We start from the raw sequence: 20,503 nt of genomic DNA, 5'->3' as shown, positions 1-20,503 counted from the left end.
GATAGTTATAGGCCCCATCAGATTGGTGCTAGTGCTTGTATATATTGCATTGTCAAGGCTATGACACCTTAGTAATCCTTTTACAGACTAGAACAAACTCGATCCCTTGGATCGATTCCCTTACCTTTAAGCGGTTGGATAATATTTCATTTTTGCATATTTTTATCGAAGTCAGGACAATATTTCATTTTTGAATAGCGTCATCAAAGTTTTATCTACTTACAATGAGAATATGATCACCCTTCTTCCCTTTCAGCGATATAATATATTTTCTTGCCAAGCTAGATAAACCTCATAATCATTATACCCATGCCCACATCGCTTCATCTTAGAAACCGACGTGATATTTCAAGGTAAACGGCGAGATAAATGTAATCCATTTTGGGGTGTTCCCGAACTACAAAAATTTGCGATTTGATGGTAAACAATGTAAACAAACAAAATGGCTGCCGCTCTCCGCCTACGATGTCACCGATGAAAATATTTTGATGGTCTTTGAGGAACACGGATATTTTGGGTTGCTAAATACGGAAATAAAACGTTTTAACGCAGTCATGTAATGCAGCGCAAATGACACATGCTGATACGACACAGGAAGAGGAGACATTTAGAGGTTATTACCCAATATCGCCTGTTCCTGTGTCGTTTCAGCATGAGTGTCATTTGTGCTGCGTCAGACACGAGACGAAGTCGAGTGTCTGACGCAGCACAAATGACACGAATGCTGATACGACACAAGGAACAGGCGATATTGGGTAATAACCGATTTATCATATACCCATGCCCATAATTTTACTTATAGTATGGAAAACCTCACATTTTAAGGCTTTACTTTATTACGCCTTGCGCATACATATCGGAATATTTATGTGAAGAGGATTCATTCATAAAGTATACGACGAAGTCAACATCACGCGCGACATGGCTGCAAGTCCTCGGTATCTCAATGAACCCCAAGAAGAGAGACACCGGGATTCAAATATCGTTATACAGAAGGAACCTTTCAAGGTGCAATATGCTATTCAATTGTAACCGATCAAAAACTGTCCTCAGCTTTAAATCTATCCTTATTTCGAACGCGCTCGATCGTCGTACGGCACGGAGCTCGCGCGGAGAGGGGCCGTCATTTTGCTTGTTTACCCTGAGAGTTGCCATGTCAACAGTCGTCGCGCGCGCGACATCGCTGTCACGCCACACGCTCACTACCTGTCCGGGGGTAGACTGTGCATAGTGCCGGCGCCGTGCGAACGGCAGAATGTTTGCTAGAGCTTGGCAAAATAATACGAGAACTTTAACAGGAAAACCATGGGAAAACATTACAAGACTGTCCGTATTTTGAAACCAGAAATACCCGTGTTCCTCGAAGCCCTTCAATTTTTTACGTCGGCGACATCGCTTCGCAGGCCGGGAGCGGCAGCCATTTTGTTTGTTTACATTATTTACCAACAAATTGCTAATGTAGTTCGGGAGAACTCCTAAACCGATGACGTTTATCGTGGAAATCTCGACGTTTACCGTGAAATATCACGGCTGATATTTTACGGTGAACGTCACTAAGGATGAAGCAATATGGGCATGGGTATGTGATGATGGCTACTAACCTCTAATGGCAGATTCCAGGACAACAGAGTCTGATCAGAATCTTTGACGAACCCCGAGAAATAATCATTGTTCAAAGGCTTGAAAACTTTGACAGATTTCAGAGTTGCACCAACAGAACATAATAAGGTCTGATAGCAAAGTATACAGAGGTAAAATTTCTGACTGTATCCGGTACTGCGAAATTGGCTGACTCATGAATGTGTGTACAGCGCTGTGTCCAGTACAGAGTCCAGGGACCCTGTTGCAGGGTATTGAATCGCCCAATCTGAGAGCTTTATGCACTGGCCGAGATTATGTATATTATCTTGTGGTACAGCTCTGTACGGAGTCTTATCGATAAGGGTGCTGATACAGGCAAAGATTTCAGACCTGGCGCATTGCCATGTCCACATTACTGCATGCAGTCCTGCATAGAGAAATACTCAAACACACAGGAACTTCAGACGTTATCACATCACTGTGATCACAGCACTATATGCAGTCATAACCTCGTAGCCATACAGATCTCTAATCAGCCCCTGTAACCATAGACACGTAATGTCTTTGCTTACACATCCCTGTACCGCAGGGTTGTTTCCGAGCCGGCTCAAGACTAGCTGTGGAAACGCAGCTATCTGTTGGCGGGGTAGCGGGGATCGCTACGCGGGTCAAAGGTCAACCCCGCCACGGATATATCCGTGGTGGGGTTGACCTTTGACCTGCATAGAGATCCCCGCTACCCCGCCAACAGATAGCTGCGTTTCCACAGCTAGCTCAAGACCTGCCACGGAGGTAAATTTGTATTTGGCTGTGCATGTATATGTACAATAAAAACTTGTTTTATGCTTAAATCGTTTAGGATGATTACAATCCATTCATTCCTGCAAGATTCAATCCTGCAACAAAGTATGACAAATATCTGAAAATGGAAAACAGTTGCAGATCGGCGAAACTCCAGATCAGGATAATCGACATATTCTCTCTTTTCTCTTTACAGCTTGCCATATTACTCTTGAACTCCGCTGTTCCGATGCCGGGCCTTGTATCAGGCGAATTAACATATGCGATGGAAATGTTGATTGCCCTGGAGGTGAAGACGAAATGGAGTGTGGTAAGTGAGATTATCTGACAGATTACCAGTGTTGATTAAATTTTGCAGTAATCGTATACTGTGAAGTATGTATGTATGTATGTATATGTATGTATGTATGTATGTATGTATATATATATATATATATATATATATATATATATATATATATATATATATATATACAGAGATATACAGAAATACAAACATACATACAGATAGGTAATAGCTATAGACAGGTTTACCTTTTGTATATACATATAGTATAAGAGAGTAAACTTGAGTTCTACAGATAGCTCCCAGTAGAGCAGTGCGTTTTGGTAATAGCGGATTACAACAGATCAGTAGACGTGTGTGTAGATACGGTGGTTTGCGTTGAAACATTGGCATTACGCGAAGTAGACATATTGTCTAAATTGAGGTGTTGCCAACACTGTCAGGCGTAATTATCAGCTGAGCAGTAATTCAAGTCGATCACAGTAAAATCAACTTTGCCAAAGTTGAAACATTGTCTTACAGCTGGTCAGATGTAGTCAAAAAACGACACCTGAAAGCAAGTGGATAAGACTTGGACTGTGCTTGGACATGTGTGGTGGTGTTGTTTAGACTACGTCTGACCTCCTGCTAGACAATGTTTCAACTTTTGCAAAGTTGATTTTTTTTTATTATCGACTCATTTTACTGTTTCGCTGTTGATTGCACCGACAGTGTTGGCAACACCTCGATTTCGACAATATGTCTCGTTCGTCTAATGCCAATGCTTCACAGCAAACCACTGTATATTCATCTGCTATATGTATGAATGAATGTGTTGTGTATATGAAAGAGATAGACGGAGAGAGAGAGATAGATAGATAGAAAGATAAAAATAGATAGATAGATAGATAGATAGATAGATAGATAGATAGATAGATAGACAGATAGATAGACCAAGTTGACAGATGAGATAAATAGATGGATGGATGGATGGATGTGTGAGGGAAATGTCCATAACCTTTCGAAATGGCAAAAAACAATTCACGTTAGGTTTTCGCATATTAGTGTACTCACCCATTGAAGTAGACGCAGCGTTCAACAATATCGCTGTATAGAATATGTCCTTCTGTGGCCATTGTCTTTCCTCTCATTCTGGTCTGTAAAGAAACGTCCATTCTATTGATAGGGGAATTACAGTGTAACAATGGGAACACTGTATACAATTACTTCGTGTGCGATGGTGTCGACGACTGTGGCGATAGAAGCGACGAGAGAGGTCAGAACTGCTGTGAGTGCCAAATATATGATTTTGTCTTTCCTCTGCGCTAGATACCTTCATTGTTTACTACGTTATTCATGTAAACGGGTTTCTTTTTAATTCTGAAAAATTATACCACAGACAGATTTCTTCTGCAGTGTAAACGGGTTATACGAGCTATTGTAAACCTTCCACGCAATAAGACAATTTTTTCATCAACGCGTCAGAAAGCAGTCTGTATATTATTTGTGTACAAAGAATGAGCACCAAATTTTACAATAAAGTAAACTTTTTCGACGTTGTTACTGCACGTTCACCCAAAAAAGTATCATAGAATTCAATATTTTGATCCTAGGATTAAGTAGTCAGCTTACTCCTCCGTGGAATTCTCTTTTCCATTCAGCTTGTTCAGAGAATGAACACACCTGCGCCGATGGAAGCTGCATCAATAAAAACTACATCTGTGATGGCATCAAGAACTGTGCAGGCGGCGAAGATGAGTTAGACTGCGATCAAAGTAGGCAACACAATAATACAAAATAATCCTACATAGAAAGCACAACAAAATGGTATATTTTATTTATCGACGGGAGACGTTTTAATATTTACTTTCAAACTGCACGACTTCCCAACGAGCAGCTACATATGTAGCTGTGAACTGCAAACTACATGTATACCGGGAACATCCGCAAGTCGTTCCATTAAAGAATGTTGCCATGTCGAATTAAATGTAGTATGCTCCTCAAGAGCAGATATTCGGACTCTAAAATTGTTACAATTCTTTTCTGATCAACCACACTTGGGGTTTCATTTTAAAGCTCTTTGGGTAAGAAAAAGTTTTGCATTCTTAGTTTTTCGCAAGTAGAAAGTTTTATATTTAATCATAGAGTTAACACAGGGATGGCGGCCATTTTGAATGTCAAATATTGGTAAATGTCAGGTAATTTGATTCTTTGGTGCCAAACTTTGCAGGATGACCCCAAATTTCTTTTGTTGATTTGGTAAGACTGTAGGTGAAAGTTTCACGGGGGAAAGTTTGAGCAAAAATTTAAGTCTTTCACTTTCGAGGCGCATACTACTTTAAATGAAGTGTCTGCCGGTGGCAACAATATTCAATTTGTAAGATGTCTGTGTCTCGAATGATAGACGTAACAATCGGTACATCTTCATCCTGCCACATATCATGTCTGTGATGATAATGATGATGATGGTGATGATGATGATGATGAGCGCAGACGGCACATATATACCCAATTGGAAGGAATGTGATCATGTTCTAGATTGCCCGGATGGAAGTGATGAAGAAGATTGATTCCGTGATTATCATCATCATCATCATCAACATCATCATCATCATCATCATCAATCATCATCATGATATTAATGACCATGATGGCTGTGTTGGTGATGGTGGTGGTGGTAGTAAGGAGGAAGAGAAAAGTGACGAAACTATGGTGTTGATGTTGTTGTTGTTTTCGTCGTAATTGTTGCTGTTGCTTTGTTGTTGTTGATTTTGTATAAAGAATGCATGAGTTGGCAGCTTCGTTGTGCAGACGGCACATGTATACCCCATTGGAAGGAATGTGATCACGTCCAAGATTGCCCGGATGGAAGTGATGAAGGAGATTGTTTCCGTGAGTATTTTAATTAATGTTGTCATCGTCATGGTGGGCATAATCACCACAATAGGTGATCCCTTCGTTGCGGTCTTCTGCTTCATCTTTGATTCGTTAAAAGAGTAACATTGCGTAGAACTTGAAGGCATCAGCGATACAACTCAAGTTTTCCAATGTTGAAGGAACTAGAATGGCTGCTTTTATGCTTTCGTGTATTTTGCGAATAAATAATTTATCTTTTTATTTTCTCAACCGGGAAGTAACCGTTTGTTGCTTTTAAGGAAGAACGTGAATGTAGTACTTTTAATTACTTATATCAAGCAGGCACGATAAGACTTGAAGAGATGTTGATGCCAATGAGTGGCGATGATAAATGGTCGAAATTGGATCGAATTAAAATGACTTCAGTCCTTAAATCGTTCATAATATCTATATCTTTCCCTTGATTATCCACTTTCCGCAATACCGTTTGCAGGTTGCTTTGAGAAAGAATTTCTTTGTGGAGATTTCGATTGCGCCCCTCCTACTGCAAGATGTGACAGCGTTCCACATTGCAGTGACTATTCGGATGAATTTAACTGCAGTGAGTATCAAAGTGATCCTTAGTGACTCAGAAATCAAACTGTACTTTGAAAGATATCGTGTTGCGCACCGACACCTCTCCTTCTATCATGGAGAACTAATGGTTGAGTTTGCTATTCCAGTGGGGTAAAAATCGTTCATTTCATAATTCAGTGAAAATGAAAATATTCCACTACACCACAAAGTGAAAAACATGATGTTGGTCAAATGGGTTGTCGTAAGAATCGCAGTTCAGGTCAAGTCATTTGTTTTCCTTACTTGTTTAGGAGCGATGAAGTCAATTATGATTTAAAGGGTCACTATCTGTAACGTTTTATGATTGTTTCACTATTTTTGTTTGGTATGTCAATTTCCAGCTATTGCTCTACACCCCAAAACAGAACTTGAAAAACCTGTAATAGGTTGTTGAATGCAGAGCCAAAGACTGTAAATTCTTTCATATTGCCAACATTTAAATTCCAGTACAAACCACGATTCACTTCTCAATAATGGCATTGCATTTTTACAGATTTAAAAGTCAAGTCGTCAAGCTAAATACTATGCATGCCAACCTGATTTGGGATGGCAAAACGAGAAAAAGTAAGACGTAACTTAAATAAACAAAGTAGCGAACAAATCATCAAAAGTTACAACTACTGTCCCTTTTAAGCGTTTTTTTGTCTTAAGTTGTTGTTTTTATATTTGCCACATTAATTTTATCACCTTCAGCATGCAGCGAGGATCAATTTCAATGTGATGATAGCGTGTGTATAAGCATTTATTTCCGATGTGATGGCAACTCTCACTGTACTGACGAAAGTGACGAAGCCGATTGCGGTGAGTTACATTTCTACTGCTTTACAGAAAAGACGCTCTGGGAAAGAATTCCATTGAATATTTTTGTAAGATATCCTTCAACCGAGGATGTTTGATTGACTGAAGTAATATTCCTTACTGACTCGGATTGTTAGCTCATTACAGTCGGTGTTTGATTCGTAAGTGGAAATGTGTCCTTCCCCAATATCTCTCTTCAATGCCTTTTCAATCCCAAAATCAATCTCTCTCTCTCTCTCTCTCTCTCTCTCTCTCTCTCTCTCTCTCTCTCTCTCTCTCTCTCTCTCTCTCTGTTACCTGATATACCCGTTGTGAAAACTCTTCACATTAAATCGTTTGTCGAGGGAAGTCTAACTTTATTTCTGGGTTTTGTTCTCCTTAATTCAAATAGAGGACTTTGTCCCCCTGTGCGGAGGAAGCTACACTCTCAATGAGAACCAAACGAGTGTTTCTTTCAGCTCTACAGTGTCTGACGAAGGGACGTATCCAAATGGATTGATATGCAGATGGTTTGTTGAGACAGCGGAAGGCTACCCAGGCCTCGACGTTGACTTTGACTTCTTCTACACAGAAGAATGTTGCGACATCTTAGTCATAGGCAGCGGCGATGACGCCGAACAGAAATCCTCCGTGATAGGAGAATACAGTGGAAACGATCCCCTCGGGTTTACTTTCTATGGACGACAACTCTGGTTTGCATTCAAAGCTGACTCATGGCTCACAGATAGAGGATTTTCGCTCACAGTCAGTCTATCTACTTCCACCGGTGAGTCTATCACATCATATACGAATGTCCGACAAAGTAGCGAAGCCGCGAAGGGCGGGAAATAAATTTGCCTTACTGAGTAGCGAAAAATTTAGAGTTTCCTTCCATGATACATCAAATGAGACAACCCTTGTGGCATTTCTATCATCCAAAATAGAAGACGGTTTCAAGGGACTGTATCATTTTCTCTATCTTCGCAGATTTTGTATCATTTGCAAGGTTAATTTGATTTAGCATAACAAAAAACCATTTTAGCGAAGGAAAAGATCCACAAGACATTCTCTCAACACGCCTCCTGCGGACAGAACAAAGAACGTCAATGTCTATTATTATGAATGGGATTAAAACTGTCAACCCTGTAAAAGTGGTAACTCAGAAAAACATTTTTCTGACATATGGACTGGAACAAGTGCTTTATGTAAAAAGTAACTCATCACGATTTGTAAAGGGTCACCGTAACAACGAATCGACACCGCGAAAAACCTTGGTTCATTTATTCAGTTTGTAATTAATCATTTTATCTTTCCAGCAATTAATCGGTATTAGAGGTACTTAGCGCTAAGTGTTGCCAACTGTGCTGCTCCCACTACACTATTTTTAGGGAACGATATTCTGTACATGTACTATTTCAGACGGATCGCAAAAAATGACGTCACTGTGTTATTATTTGTTCTTCGAACAGACTGCACCGACGGTTTTAAGTGCAACAACAACAAGTGCATACCTCTAGGCCATACCTGTGATGGTGACGATGACTGTGGCGATGGAACTGATGAAGATAGAGCCTCTATATGCAAAACTGGTCAGTCAACGCACGTTTTGGGGAGGGAGGGAGGGACAGAGACAAGGACAGAGTAAGACGGACAAACAGACAGACAGACAGACAGACAGACAGACAGACAGACAGGCAGGCACAGACAGACAGACAGACAGACAGACAGACAGACAGACAGACAGAGATTCATCAGTGGGCCGTTCGATTCATTGAAATTAGTCGTACGGGTGGAATTTTAAAATCGATGTTAGTATGTAAGGACATTTCAGGCCGACAATAGGCAAATCAGTGTGATACATTTCATGTGTTACCATTTCCAGAGTGTGCAGATTGGCTATTTACATGTGACAATGGTGAATGCATACCCTTAATCTACTGGTGCAACGGCGTCAGTGACTGCCAAGATGATAGTGATGAAAATTGTGGTGAGTTACGAATTTTTCCTCCTTTTCAACCTATTTTACAGTGAATTTCAAAATAGCTTGGAATTACAACGTGCTACGTGATATTAAAAACGTTTCTGGCGATAGAAAATGACGCCAACTGCGTTCATTACAAATGTTCTCCTCCGATAAATTTTGCAACAATTTAATCCAATACGACGTTCACTGTGCCACAGTCAACATCGTCAGTGTCGCTGTGCTCCCATTGAAAAACTCATACGTACACTGACTGCTTGAACATTCTTATATTGTCTTTTATCATATTTCCCGGCTACGAAACTGCACAGAACGCTAAGATAGGTTTTTCTCAATTCAGTGTACTGGTCGATACAACGATTGGTATCTCCTATTAAACTGAACGTTTTCTGTAAATGAGAACAGTGGACGTCGTATTGGGTTAAATTGTTGGAAAATCCATCAAAGGAGAACTCTTACAATGGATGCAGTTGGCGTTATTTTCTTTCGCCAGAAACGTTTTCTAATCACCCAAACACGTTGTAATTCCAAGCTATTTTGAAATTCACTATAATTTATATGTTAAGAAGTGTTCAAGACTTACATAGGCGATTTTTGAGGGATTTTGTGCCTCTCGACAACTAGGCGTTTGGAGACATTTTGAATTTCGTTTGTCTTCAGTGCATACTTTGTATTTGTTTAAAACTCGGACAGCAAAGTCTTTGCAGAAATTTACTAAAATGTCCACAATAACAGAGGACTAATATAAGTATAACCGAGGACTGTTCAGTACATGATACCTGGGGTAAGGAGTAGACAGAAAATACACTTGTTAAATGATATAAACATATTGAAAAATCTTTAATAGGTACTCTAATAGACCGCCATTGTTAGATAACTTAATATAAATGTCTGACGTCCTTCATTTTGAAAAACTGCACAGTCTTATCATCGTAATACCAAAATTTAAATCCAAAATACAAGTTTATAATATACTTGCACGCAGACTTACTTGGGAGCCACTGGTTTCCTCCAGCTGCTGAGCAAGCCATGGAAATGCGATATCCGAACAACCACTGCGTGTTTGTCTGCTTGTCACACGCCATACTATCATATCGACGAGGGTTTTACATTGTCATATGTTTTACTAAATTAAGGTTCCAATACAAGTAATTGACCTTTTAAGCTGACAATTCTCTAGTGATTAATAAGCTCAGAACCCAAGTAAGTTATGTATTTTCGGAAAGCCTAGATATAGGGAAACAGTTTACGTACCATAGTCTCACCTTTGTTTACATAATTATCACGTGGCAGGTAATTTGCATAACCTTTCAAAAATCGGTTTTCCCTATGTTTTGTTTCAATGCTTTGAGATATGTGGCTGATAATTGTGTGAGTGCAAGCTGTTCTAAGGATCTTCCAAAGAGTATCTAAGAATTTGTAAAACCTTCTAAAACAATTTTTATGCCAGGAAAACTTCCAGAGCGGTGAATTTAGCGCCATGTGATTTCTTTAAAATTGTGCTTCAAATAAACTAAGAAAGATATAAAAAACCTGAGACACACTTAGGAAGAGCGTTGTGACAGCTTGCATTACAGCAAGTTTGAGTCAGATATTTTGAAGTATTGAGACAAAACAAAGGGACAACCGATTTTTGAAGGATTATGCAAATTACCTGTCACATGATAGCTATGTAAATAATGGTGACGTTGTGGTTACCAAAATGTTTCCCTATATCTAGGCTTTCATGTATAATTTACGGGGGTTCTGAGCTTATTAACCAACAGAGAATTGCTAGATTAAAACGGTCAATTACTTGTCTTGGAACCTTAACAACAATGATGTTTCAATGATTTCATCCCTATCTAAATATTTCAGGCGAAGAATGCACCGTTAGCGAATTCACGTGTGAAGATACCGGGAAGTGCGTAGCGAACGTGAATCTTTGTGATGGCGTTGATGACTGCGACGATGGCTCCGATGAAAGCGATTGTGGTGAGACTTCACTTGATGATTTCTATATCGAGGAAGGTCGTCCAACATGGTAGCAGTACCGTTGGCAGGACGACAAATAACATCTGATCGATTTAGCCAGGCTTAAAGGCAGCAGACGAATGAACAACACAAAAATTACAAATTACCGTTAGCATTATGGTAGTTAAGAAACCTTTGTTCAATTTTTCCTCAAGAAAACTTTCAACCATTCTCTTTCGATATCAAGAATAAAGATCACAGTTGGATCAAGATGCAATATTATGTATAATCGAGACAAAATACCTAAAATTTACTGATATTTGAGATTCGAAATGGCCGCCATTCTTGTGTAAACTCTAGGGACCGTTCAGTTTTTACGGCCTGGGGGGCCGGCAAAATCTTGTCGCCGGTGTTCAAAAAAATATAGACCCCCCTGCATTTTTCGTGAAAAAAAGTAACCCCCCCCCTTTTGTCAGACGACAAAAATTTGATGAACCCCCCCCCCCCCCCGGCTGAAAAATAACCAAAACCCATATGTCAAATTTACCCGCACGATTTGGATTTAAACTCTGGTACGCGGCGCACTTTATTCATGTAGCAGAGATGCCAGTACACAAACTTCTGAGCCACATCCTTGCAAACGTCTGTTAATTAGGAAGACTGTAAGGCAATATTTAACTTCATTTCCATAGACAACTTCTATCCATGGACATTGTATAAAATAAACTTTTTTGGAGTGGTTCGCCAAAGGCAGCCCTCTGGTTAAGAGGGTAATGAGCCATTACGTAAAGTGAACTATTTTCTAGTGGGCCACCAAAGGTGGCCCGCCGGTAAAGAGGGTCGATCATGGCCATTGCATAAAGTAAACTTTACTGGACAGGGCTACTGAAGGCGTCCGGCTGTTAAGATGGTCATTTGCTATAACATAAAGTGAATTTATTGAAGTGGGCTGCCGAAGGCGGCCCGCTGGTAAAGAGGGTCGATCATGGCCATTGCACCAAGTAAACCTAATTGGAGTAGGCCACCAAAGGCGTCCGCCCATTAAGACGGTCGTGGGCTATTACATAAAGTAAATTTATTGTAGTGGGCCGCCGAAACTGGCCCACCTGTAAAGAGGGTCGATCATAGCCGTTGCACAAAGTAAACCTAATTGAAGTGTGCCGCCAAAGGCGTCTGCTCGTTAAGAGGGTCATGGGTAATACATAAAGTCAATTTATTGTAGTGGGCCGCCGAAACTGGCCCACAAGTAAAGAGGGTCGATCGTGGCCGTTGCAAGAAGTAAACCTAATTGAAGTGGGCCGCCAAAGGCGTCTACCCGTTCAGAGGGTCATAGGTAATACATAAAGTCAATTTATTGTAGTGGGCCGCCTAAACTGGCCCACCATTAAAGAGGGTCGATCATAGCCGTTGCACGAAGTAAACCTAATTGAAGTGGGCCGCCAAAGGCGTCTGCCAGTTCAGGGGGTCATGGGTAATACATAAAGTCAATTTATTGTAATGGGCCGCCGAAGGCGGCCCGCCGGTAAAGAGGGTCGATCATGGCATAAAGTGAACTTTATTGTAGATATTATGTTTTTGAAAATGTGGTGACCCCCCTTTCCTACCAGTGAAAAAGCGATGACCCCCCTTTGCGGATTCCAAAATTACGATGACCCCCCCCCTGGATTTTGCCGCCCCCCCCCCCCCCCGGCCGTAAAAACTGAACGGTCCCCTACAGGAAATACTAAATTTTAGATTTTCCAAAACAAGCCGGTGAACATTTTAGTTACTCCCACGAGCTTCAAATTGAGTCTTCACAAGTGGTAGAACATAAAGGAATCGTAAGGTTTTATCTGTCCTTGAGGCGCATCTACCTTAAGGTAGTATGCGCCCCGAAAGTGAAAGACTTGAACTTTTGCTCAAACTTTCCAAAAGGAAGCCTTCAATCATTCTCATTCAAAGTCAAGAATAAATATCAGGGGTCACTGCGCAAATTCCGGTACTACAGAAGCAAACAACCCAAGTTTTACCGATATATAAACATTCAAATAGGCCGCCATCCCTGTGTTAACTGTATGGAGGAAAATAAAATTTTCGAATTTCGAAAAACTAAGCATGTTAAAAGTTTTCTACACCAAAAGCTTAAAATGAACCCCATAAGTGGTAGATCAGAAATAATATGTCAAAGTTGGAGAGTCTGAATAACTGTCCCCGAGGCGCATTCTACCTTAACGAGAGAGACACAAAGGCGGAGACACAGATAGAGAGATACAGAGACAGAGATACAGACAGAGAGATACAGAGACAGAACAATTATATGCAATAATATCTTGTTCATTAGATCGTTTCATCAGCATCAACTACTTTGAAGTTCGAAACTTGGAAAATACATTATTCGCAATTTTGTTTTATTACTAAAAATGTTGCATTACAAAATGTATTTGTCTTACAGTGAAAATAGAAAACATCGTAGACAGCGCGCCCGGTGTGTTACATGTCAACATACGTTCAATATGGTACCCGGTCTGCAGAGATAGAAACAACCCCGCCAAGGACGATACAGTACTTCGTAACTATGGTCATCTGATTTGCAGTGGAGACTTCGGATTTGAGTGAGTCATTGGCGCGATAGTTATATTGGTTCCTGTTTGCGCATTTCATACTGGCACTATTGATACCTGAATTCTTCTAGAAAGACATCGATTCTCTTAGATCGGAGCATGTGGCTGGGTATAAAACTTTTGGACGAACTTGAAGAGGGATGCTTGACCAGGATACGGCAATCTAACATATAGCACACCAGAAAATGTTACTGTTTATATATGCTTACGTAATACACATCCTCGAGTATATTTACTGCTTCACACTGGTGTTAGAATGTTGTACTTCACTCTGAGCAACAAATGACAAATGTAGCATAGAAGTCTCTTGCAAAAAGCGATGAAAACATGTTACATATCAAACTTACATGTCTGGCTCAGTGGTCTACTATCACTTTGATGTTCCAGCTAAATCAATGCTAGTAACTCGCATCAGTTTTATTGGTTCGTCATCTATGTTTAAACAATGAGTTTTGATTATTTTTCAACTATATGAAGTCGTCCAACACCCAATATTCTATTTTGGTGCGGTCGTTGTAACCTGCTCACCCTAGTTTAATGTGAACAGGTCCTCAATAATAGTTGATAATAGTAGATGGGACAAAACCATGGTGATGAAGGGTTAATCATAACAGTTCGGCAATTGTAAATCTTTTTGTGGCGGTGACCTCATACATGTATGACAGGATAATGCATTCAAATCGTCAATATATTTATGTAGCGTTTTCAATCAATTTGTAAATTTCTAGAGGCTTGGAAGGCATTGATTTTGTAAATATCACCGATCATCAACAAGACGGCTTCGCAATAGCATACACGTCATTGTATCCGGGTACGGATTTCACTCGTGTCATGTTTAACTACACGTAAGTATTCAAATTACCTAGACTCAAAGCATTCAGACTTTGTCTTGGAGCCAATATAGTAAATATAGTAAATGATTTTTTGGGAGCAGGCGTGTGTATTTGAGGATTTTTATCGGCAACAGTAAGGAAGGGTGTCAGTGCACAAAGGTGTAACAGTAAAGTTCTCAAATATCATTTATCCTTGGTAGTATTTTATTCCACTTGACAACAGGGTGTCTCTACCCGAGTTGTCTTACAGCAATGCTGTACTCTCTAGGTGGTCGTTGTGTTGAACTCGTAGCAAGTACAGAGCAAAACATGGTTTCCAACTATTCAGTTCCATTGCATAAATAAACTGCTTTGCTATAAGTATGAGGTGATTGTGAAACATTTGAGACTCCAAAAAGTTCATCATGAAGGCAAGGTCTAACAATAAAAGAAAAAAAGACTTTGTTGAAACTAATAAACTCGTCTAAGAAAGTGTCAGAGATTATGCATGTGCAAATTAATTGGTTTGTATTTCGTCATTACAATTTATCTGGATGTGACAAGTATCCGTCATATGTATGTAAATGAAAATCATAAGCCTATACAGAAAAGTAAATCCATGATTGGCTGATCGAATAATGCTTAAGACTCTGAGGCTGTTTGTAATTGTCGAAGGATATTCGAAACTAACAAATTCTGAAACAAAATTGCTATCATATGATCGTATCGGGCTGATCCATACAATCAACTTGCATTTAAATACTAATCCCCCCCCCAAAAAAAAAAGCCAAAACAGATGATTGCTAATATAAGCACATGAGATGTATGTACCACAAAACAAGTATTTTGCGTTTTGGTATATGTGTGCCAGAATTAACTTTCCAAAATCAGAAACGTAGAAGTTTCATTAATAACTGACAGTTTTCTCTTGATGACCGTGTTTTGAATTGTAGGAGCACATGTGCAACAGGCCAGCTAGTTCAACTAGTCTGCAATGACTTCCGTGAGTATACAATAGATTTGGCATTTCTATAACAGTGGGGTAAAAATAAACCTAACAGAAGACAAGGGGCGGCGATATTGTATATATCTATTCAGAAAAATGTAAAAATTGAACCCTATAATTTCACGTGTGTTAGAAATTCATTTTCTGATTGTCTTTCTACTCAAGCTGGCAAGAATGCATCACAAATTTTGTAAGCATGGCAAATTGCATCCACGTGTTACTGACACTATAGGACAATCCCCAAAAGTATATCCACAAATAAATTGTGTACGTCTTTTACCAGAATGTGGAGTGATGGGTACTGACGTCACCGCTCGCATCATTAACGGATTGGACGCTCCACTCGGTGGTTTCCCGTGGCAGGTCTCGATCAGGAAAGTTGGAGACGTACACGGTTGTGGAGGGACAATAATAAGTCGACGTTGGATCGTCACAGCAGCCCACTGCATGTAAGTGACGACGGCGTTAGGTTTTTTGTTGTTTTTTTCAGTTTGTTTGTTTTGTTTTGTTTTGTTTACAAGTTTACAACATGGCCCTATAGTTTACTTTCATCACTGTTTGGGGAAGGTTGCTGCAATTCGAAGTAACTCGACCAAAAGACGGAAAAATATTTGCGTCATGTACTCGTTTGAACGGCATGCAATCAAACTGCAAATCTCGTTTAGCCACATTACATTCTTGTCAGTTACATTGACACGTATTCTCTGCTAGTATTAGACGCATCAACATACCCTTCGTTAGACTTACAACCAACTTATTGCTCACACGAATATAGGTCAATATTGAATTTATTCTTTATGGCAGTGATGAAGAAGGCGAGGCTATCGCCGTGAAGGCCGGATTTGTCGACCAGGACGTAGACTCCAGCCACATGCAGATTGTAGAAGTAGAAGCTCTTTACTATGTGGAAAATTTCACGCGCAGTCATTTAAACTACGATTTCGGCCTTATATATACGTCAAAACCCTTTACGTTGAACAACTTCGTAAAGCCTGCGTGTTTGCCACCGAGGGACATTACTTTTGAGGCCGGCGACTATGCTTACATCTCCGGTTGGGGACAAGTTTGGCACTATGGTGAGATCATCTACCTATTTATTTTGACTTTAAAAATGAACGTCAAAGCAAAATAAAGGAGCTCTAACATCATTTGTAACAATAGAATGGCAGGGAGGTTGCTGTATACATCATTTATGTGAATGCATTTTTTCTGTACAGCAAAAAATAAGACACTTTTATGTCCTGTGTGATAGAAGTGAACAAAGTAAACTTGCTCAGAAAAATGGGACCATCGCAATCCACACGAAATGTCGTATTAAATTTGCTATTAAGTCATCGGTATATATACATGTATATTATCTACCCATTAAAATACTATCCTCATTGAAAGTTGACCGAATATTGTATCGTGTTGACATAGGTACTCACGACCATGCCGAACGTTTTCATACTTGGTGTGGAGATACCCTAACTTTCCTTAACACAAAATGCGATCAAGTTCAAGTTATTAAATTGGATTAAGGTTGTACGCGCGTGAAAATTGGAAGTCTCAAACTTTTGCGCGAATGTTTTTTACGGTAAGTTGAATCATTGCCTTTCGAAACCAAGAACAAAACTCGGGGGTCACGACACCATGCATAACCAAGTATTAAAAAAACAAGTTATCCAAAATTAAGTTACTCTTGGCATTTCAAAGCTACTCCTACCCGAAAGCTTCAAAGTGAACTCCCGGAGTGAACCCCCACAAGTGGTAGACCCAAAAATTATTGTAAAAATTTGAGAGTCCAGCTATCTACCCCGAGGCGTATTTTTTTTTCGACGTCCGCTTGTGTGACGTGGTTTTCTTGTCTTTGTTCATCTGTTTTGTTACAGGCAATCATCCTTCCCATCTCCGGTATGCCAGAATACCGATCATTCCGGACGAGGATTGCAAGCTACACATTTACGCAAAGACAGATGAAATGATATGTTTGGGCTACAGAAAAAATTTCATAGGGCCGTGTTACGTGAGTACACATATCCACTGTTCAGTTGCTCTTCTTGGCAATGTTATGGTGACCTTTGTTATGATCATGGCTTCCTAGCCGAAACTTGCCACCATCTTTTTGAGCGAAATTGTTTCATTTGTCGCTGTCGTACCAGTGCACAGAAATTTCTTCAGGAATGTTTTATAAACTTCCAGAAGGATACCGCTAAGTGTGATTCATTTTTTATGTCAATGTATCACAGGGCGATAGTGGTGGACCTCTGAGTTACCTTGCCCAAGACGGACTTTACTATGTCATTGGTGCAACCAACTTTGGTTACACATGCGCAGGGCCACGTGACCCGCCAGTATACGCAAGGGTGACGTCATACTACGACTGGATGGCGGGTAAAATGGGCGAAGATTTTCAAGATTTGATGCCTGTGTAAGACCTCGAGAGCGCTCTTAACTAGCAAAACCCATGTATAATTATGTTGACATATCATAACTTCAATTTAACCACTTTAAAGTCCCGACAGCTGCAAATTTTATGCATTATTTTCATTTTATTTTCAAATCAAAGTTGGCTCGTATAAATGTGCTAACTGAAGGACGTGTATAGAAGTATCACAGGTCGCTTATTTGGATCATGCCTACGCATTTTAACAGGTTAAATGATAAACGGGTGTCGCAATTATAAAATGCATCCTGAAGGAAAAGTACAAAAAACAGTATTTCCTACAGATACACATCATGCTCATAAAATAAACGAGCATAATGCCATTCACTGGAATTCACAACACATGATGGCCATCATATTGTTGTTGTAATCTTTATTTTCTCTGTCACATGATTAGTTTTTGAAAATGGCGGGGAATCTAAAATGTTGTTAAAATGTTTGAATTTACTTTCCATTTTCAACACATGACAGTGTTATACACTTTTTCAGTCTTTAAAGGATCTTACTCAAAGAAAACTCTTGGAAAACAGGATATTTTGAGATCGGTTTATTACACATTCGCAGCTATTGGGGCTTTAATCTTGGTCCGAACCAAACAGTTATTGAAAGCATTACAAAGGGAGGCAGTCGTCGAAACTCTGCCAAAAGGTTGCCAAGGACCCCTACGACCGATGTAAAAACTGTATCTAGGGTTTGTTAGCGATTAATCAAAGTTAAAACATATTCGTTAACAATGAATATCGTATATTTTAAATGTTCCAGCTATGTTGACTTGATGTATGTAGATATTATGTATGAGATATATTGTTTGTAAACAAGGAAGTCGCACACGTGCAGTTCCGACGATTGCATCCCTATAATCATAGGACATATTATAAACAAGATTTTTATACAAACAAATATTCAGCGAAATGTGGAGTTCTCAAATTATTTTATGAAATAAATACCGTTTTAATGTACCGGTTCAATGTATATTTAGGTACATAAAACTGGATTATAGATTCGAAATGCTATAATAGTAAATTACCGTAATCAGTGCTGTACCACAAGACGGAATCTGATGACTAGTGTGTTTTATCCAGCTCGTTTAGGGATGTGAGTAAGGCCGACTTGTGAAATGTTCTAGTGTCTTTTATAATTTGGAAATAGAAAGAATTCCAAGTATTACCGGCTGATGATCATAAAGTCAAATGACACTCGACTGTCGGCAGCGTCTGTATTACAGTGTTCACACTTGGTAAAACCACAGACAAATACATAACAGACTAGCAACGGGCATTGTTCAAGGTGTTAAGCGGTTACGTAAGCCATCCATGTTTGCCTCGCCTCAGAGAGCTCTCGACTCTTTTCCGAAGAGTGCCAACCATGCACCCTTCGGTAGTTTCCTGATTTTCGCTATTTTTTAAGCGTAAGTATGTTCGGCAAAGTTCGTGTTGTTGTTGTCTTGTTGTGCTGAGCAGAATTAGCGTGCTGGCGAGACCTGGAAAGTTTTGAGCATTGGGGAGGTGAGTTTTACCATTTTAAAAATTCCTCTAACCTTTTTATGAATATATAATGAGCGCGTTTGAACCAACTTTGAAAGTCTTTTATCGATACTGTCAGATTTTAATCAATGGTGTACGGTCAGTCATACCGTCTTTTACACGTTCGTCAAGGAAGGACATGTTTATGAAACTGCTGGCGTGTTATGTTTTGATTGGCGTTAAGCAGTGTTTCTGCCCTGAGAGCTCACAAAGTAATTCTGGTTGCTACGCGACTGGCAGCATGATGCCATCTCGTCGTAGTTTTCGCATAATCTTATGCAATTATCAACCAGAAACAAAGGCTCCCAAAAGTTTAACACCTTTGAAGCTCATTTTAATATGAAAATGACATAGTCTACCGTGACGACCATGGAACAAAAGGCATGCCACGTTGCCAGTCTGTTCTATATTTGTCTGTCGTAAAACTGGAAACGTTTCAGAGATACAATTAGTGTTAACACGGAGGATTAATAATTTGGAGCAGCACGTTTTAAGTCTGTTTTCGTGTTTTAGCCGGTAATGTTCAACCAAATATTTAAACGTAATGTTTCATCTAATATCTTTAAATCATAGCAATTATTCTGCTTCTTATCAATTGGTAGTCTCATTTGCAAGATATCAGTGATTATGTAATTTGTATATACAAATTTGTTTACAATTTGTCAAGTTTAATCTTCCGCTCAACTGTCTATGGTTTAATTGAACTTTGGTCTTCCAAGCACTATACATTTGTAAATGATTTATGAATGTCATCTAATTCTTGTTTTTTAGGAAAATAATAAAAATAGTTGAAAATTAATAAGAGGAAATGAAATTTGAAAGTTGCCATCTTCATACAGGTGTGCACCACAAAATGGTGCCTTTTGTCGTTCAAGTGTTTAACCCTTTGAGTGCTGTAATTTTTCAAACCAAAATTTACGTGAAATATTTTACCAAATTTTATGAATTTTTGTGTCATAGTTTTGATATTTTGGACCAAGCAGACATAACATCTCAGTGGCTACAGTTTTATATAGAACTTTTGGTAAAAAAATTAAAAAATACTTGACTGAGGTGTATTTATAAAGGCAAAAAATTGACTTTAGTGCTCAAAGGGTTAATTAAAACTTTTTGCAAATTGGTATGAAGAGTTTCAAAACTCTGAAAAAGCGCCATCTCAAGGGTAAGTAATTGATGATGTAATTTAGTGACCACGTGACCGGCCGTCTAATTATATGAGATATCGACATTCTCTGATGTAACAAACGTCCCGAAAATGGCAGAGCATATTTATTTTGCTGCTTTTTTCTCAGTGCCTGAAGCAGAGTT

At 39.4% G+C, this 20,503-nt stretch overlaps 1 protein-coding gene across 1 annotated transcript in view; it reads left to right on the top strand.

The window, feature by feature from the left end:
* The window catches only part of LOC139115822 (uncharacterized), a 44,916-nt gene extending 24,900 nt beyond the window's left edge, over nucleotides 1–20,016 (top strand). Inside the window, exons 23-39 of the mRNA XM_070678199.1 lie at nucleotides 2,579–2,692; nucleotides 3,834–3,935; nucleotides 4,309–4,422; nucleotides 5,429–5,539; nucleotides 5,997–6,104; nucleotides 6,812–6,919; nucleotides 7,308–7,682; nucleotides 8,365–8,484; nucleotides 8,778–8,882; nucleotides 10,734–10,850; nucleotides 13,261–13,420; nucleotides 14,158–14,274; nucleotides 15,195–15,244; nucleotides 15,531–15,696; nucleotides 16,052–16,323; nucleotides 17,119–17,252; nucleotides 17,476–20,016. Coding sequence (XP_070534300.1) covers nucleotides 2,579–2,692; nucleotides 3,834–3,935; nucleotides 4,309–4,422; nucleotides 5,429–5,539; nucleotides 5,997–6,104; nucleotides 6,812–6,919; nucleotides 7,308–7,682; nucleotides 8,365–8,484; nucleotides 8,778–8,882; nucleotides 10,734–10,850; nucleotides 13,261–13,420; nucleotides 14,158–14,274; nucleotides 15,195–15,244; nucleotides 15,531–15,696; nucleotides 16,052–16,323; nucleotides 17,119–17,252; nucleotides 17,476–17,661 — 2,459 coding nt within the window. The 3' untranslated portion in view covers nucleotides 17,662–20,016. The remainder of the gene's footprint in view (nucleotides 1–2,578; nucleotides 2,693–3,833; nucleotides 3,936–4,308; nucleotides 4,423–5,428; nucleotides 5,540–5,996; nucleotides 6,105–6,811; nucleotides 6,920–7,307; nucleotides 7,683–8,364; nucleotides 8,485–8,777; nucleotides 8,883–10,733; nucleotides 10,851–13,260; nucleotides 13,421–14,157; nucleotides 14,275–15,194; nucleotides 15,245–15,530; nucleotides 15,697–16,051; nucleotides 16,324–17,118; nucleotides 17,253–17,475) is intronic.
* The last annotated feature ends 487 nt before the right edge of the window (nucleotides 20,017–20,503 follow it).

This window comes from Ptychodera flava, chromosome 17 (assembly GCF_041260155.1).
Source record: "Ptychodera flava strain L36383 chromosome 17, AS_Pfla_20210202, whole genome shotgun sequence".
Classification (NCBI taxonomy): domain Eukaryota; kingdom Metazoa; phylum Hemichordata; class Enteropneusta; family Ptychoderidae; genus Ptychodera; species Ptychodera flava.
The sequence above is the reverse complement of the archived record's forward strand: the minus strand, read 5'-3'. Positions and strand labels throughout refer to the sequence as shown.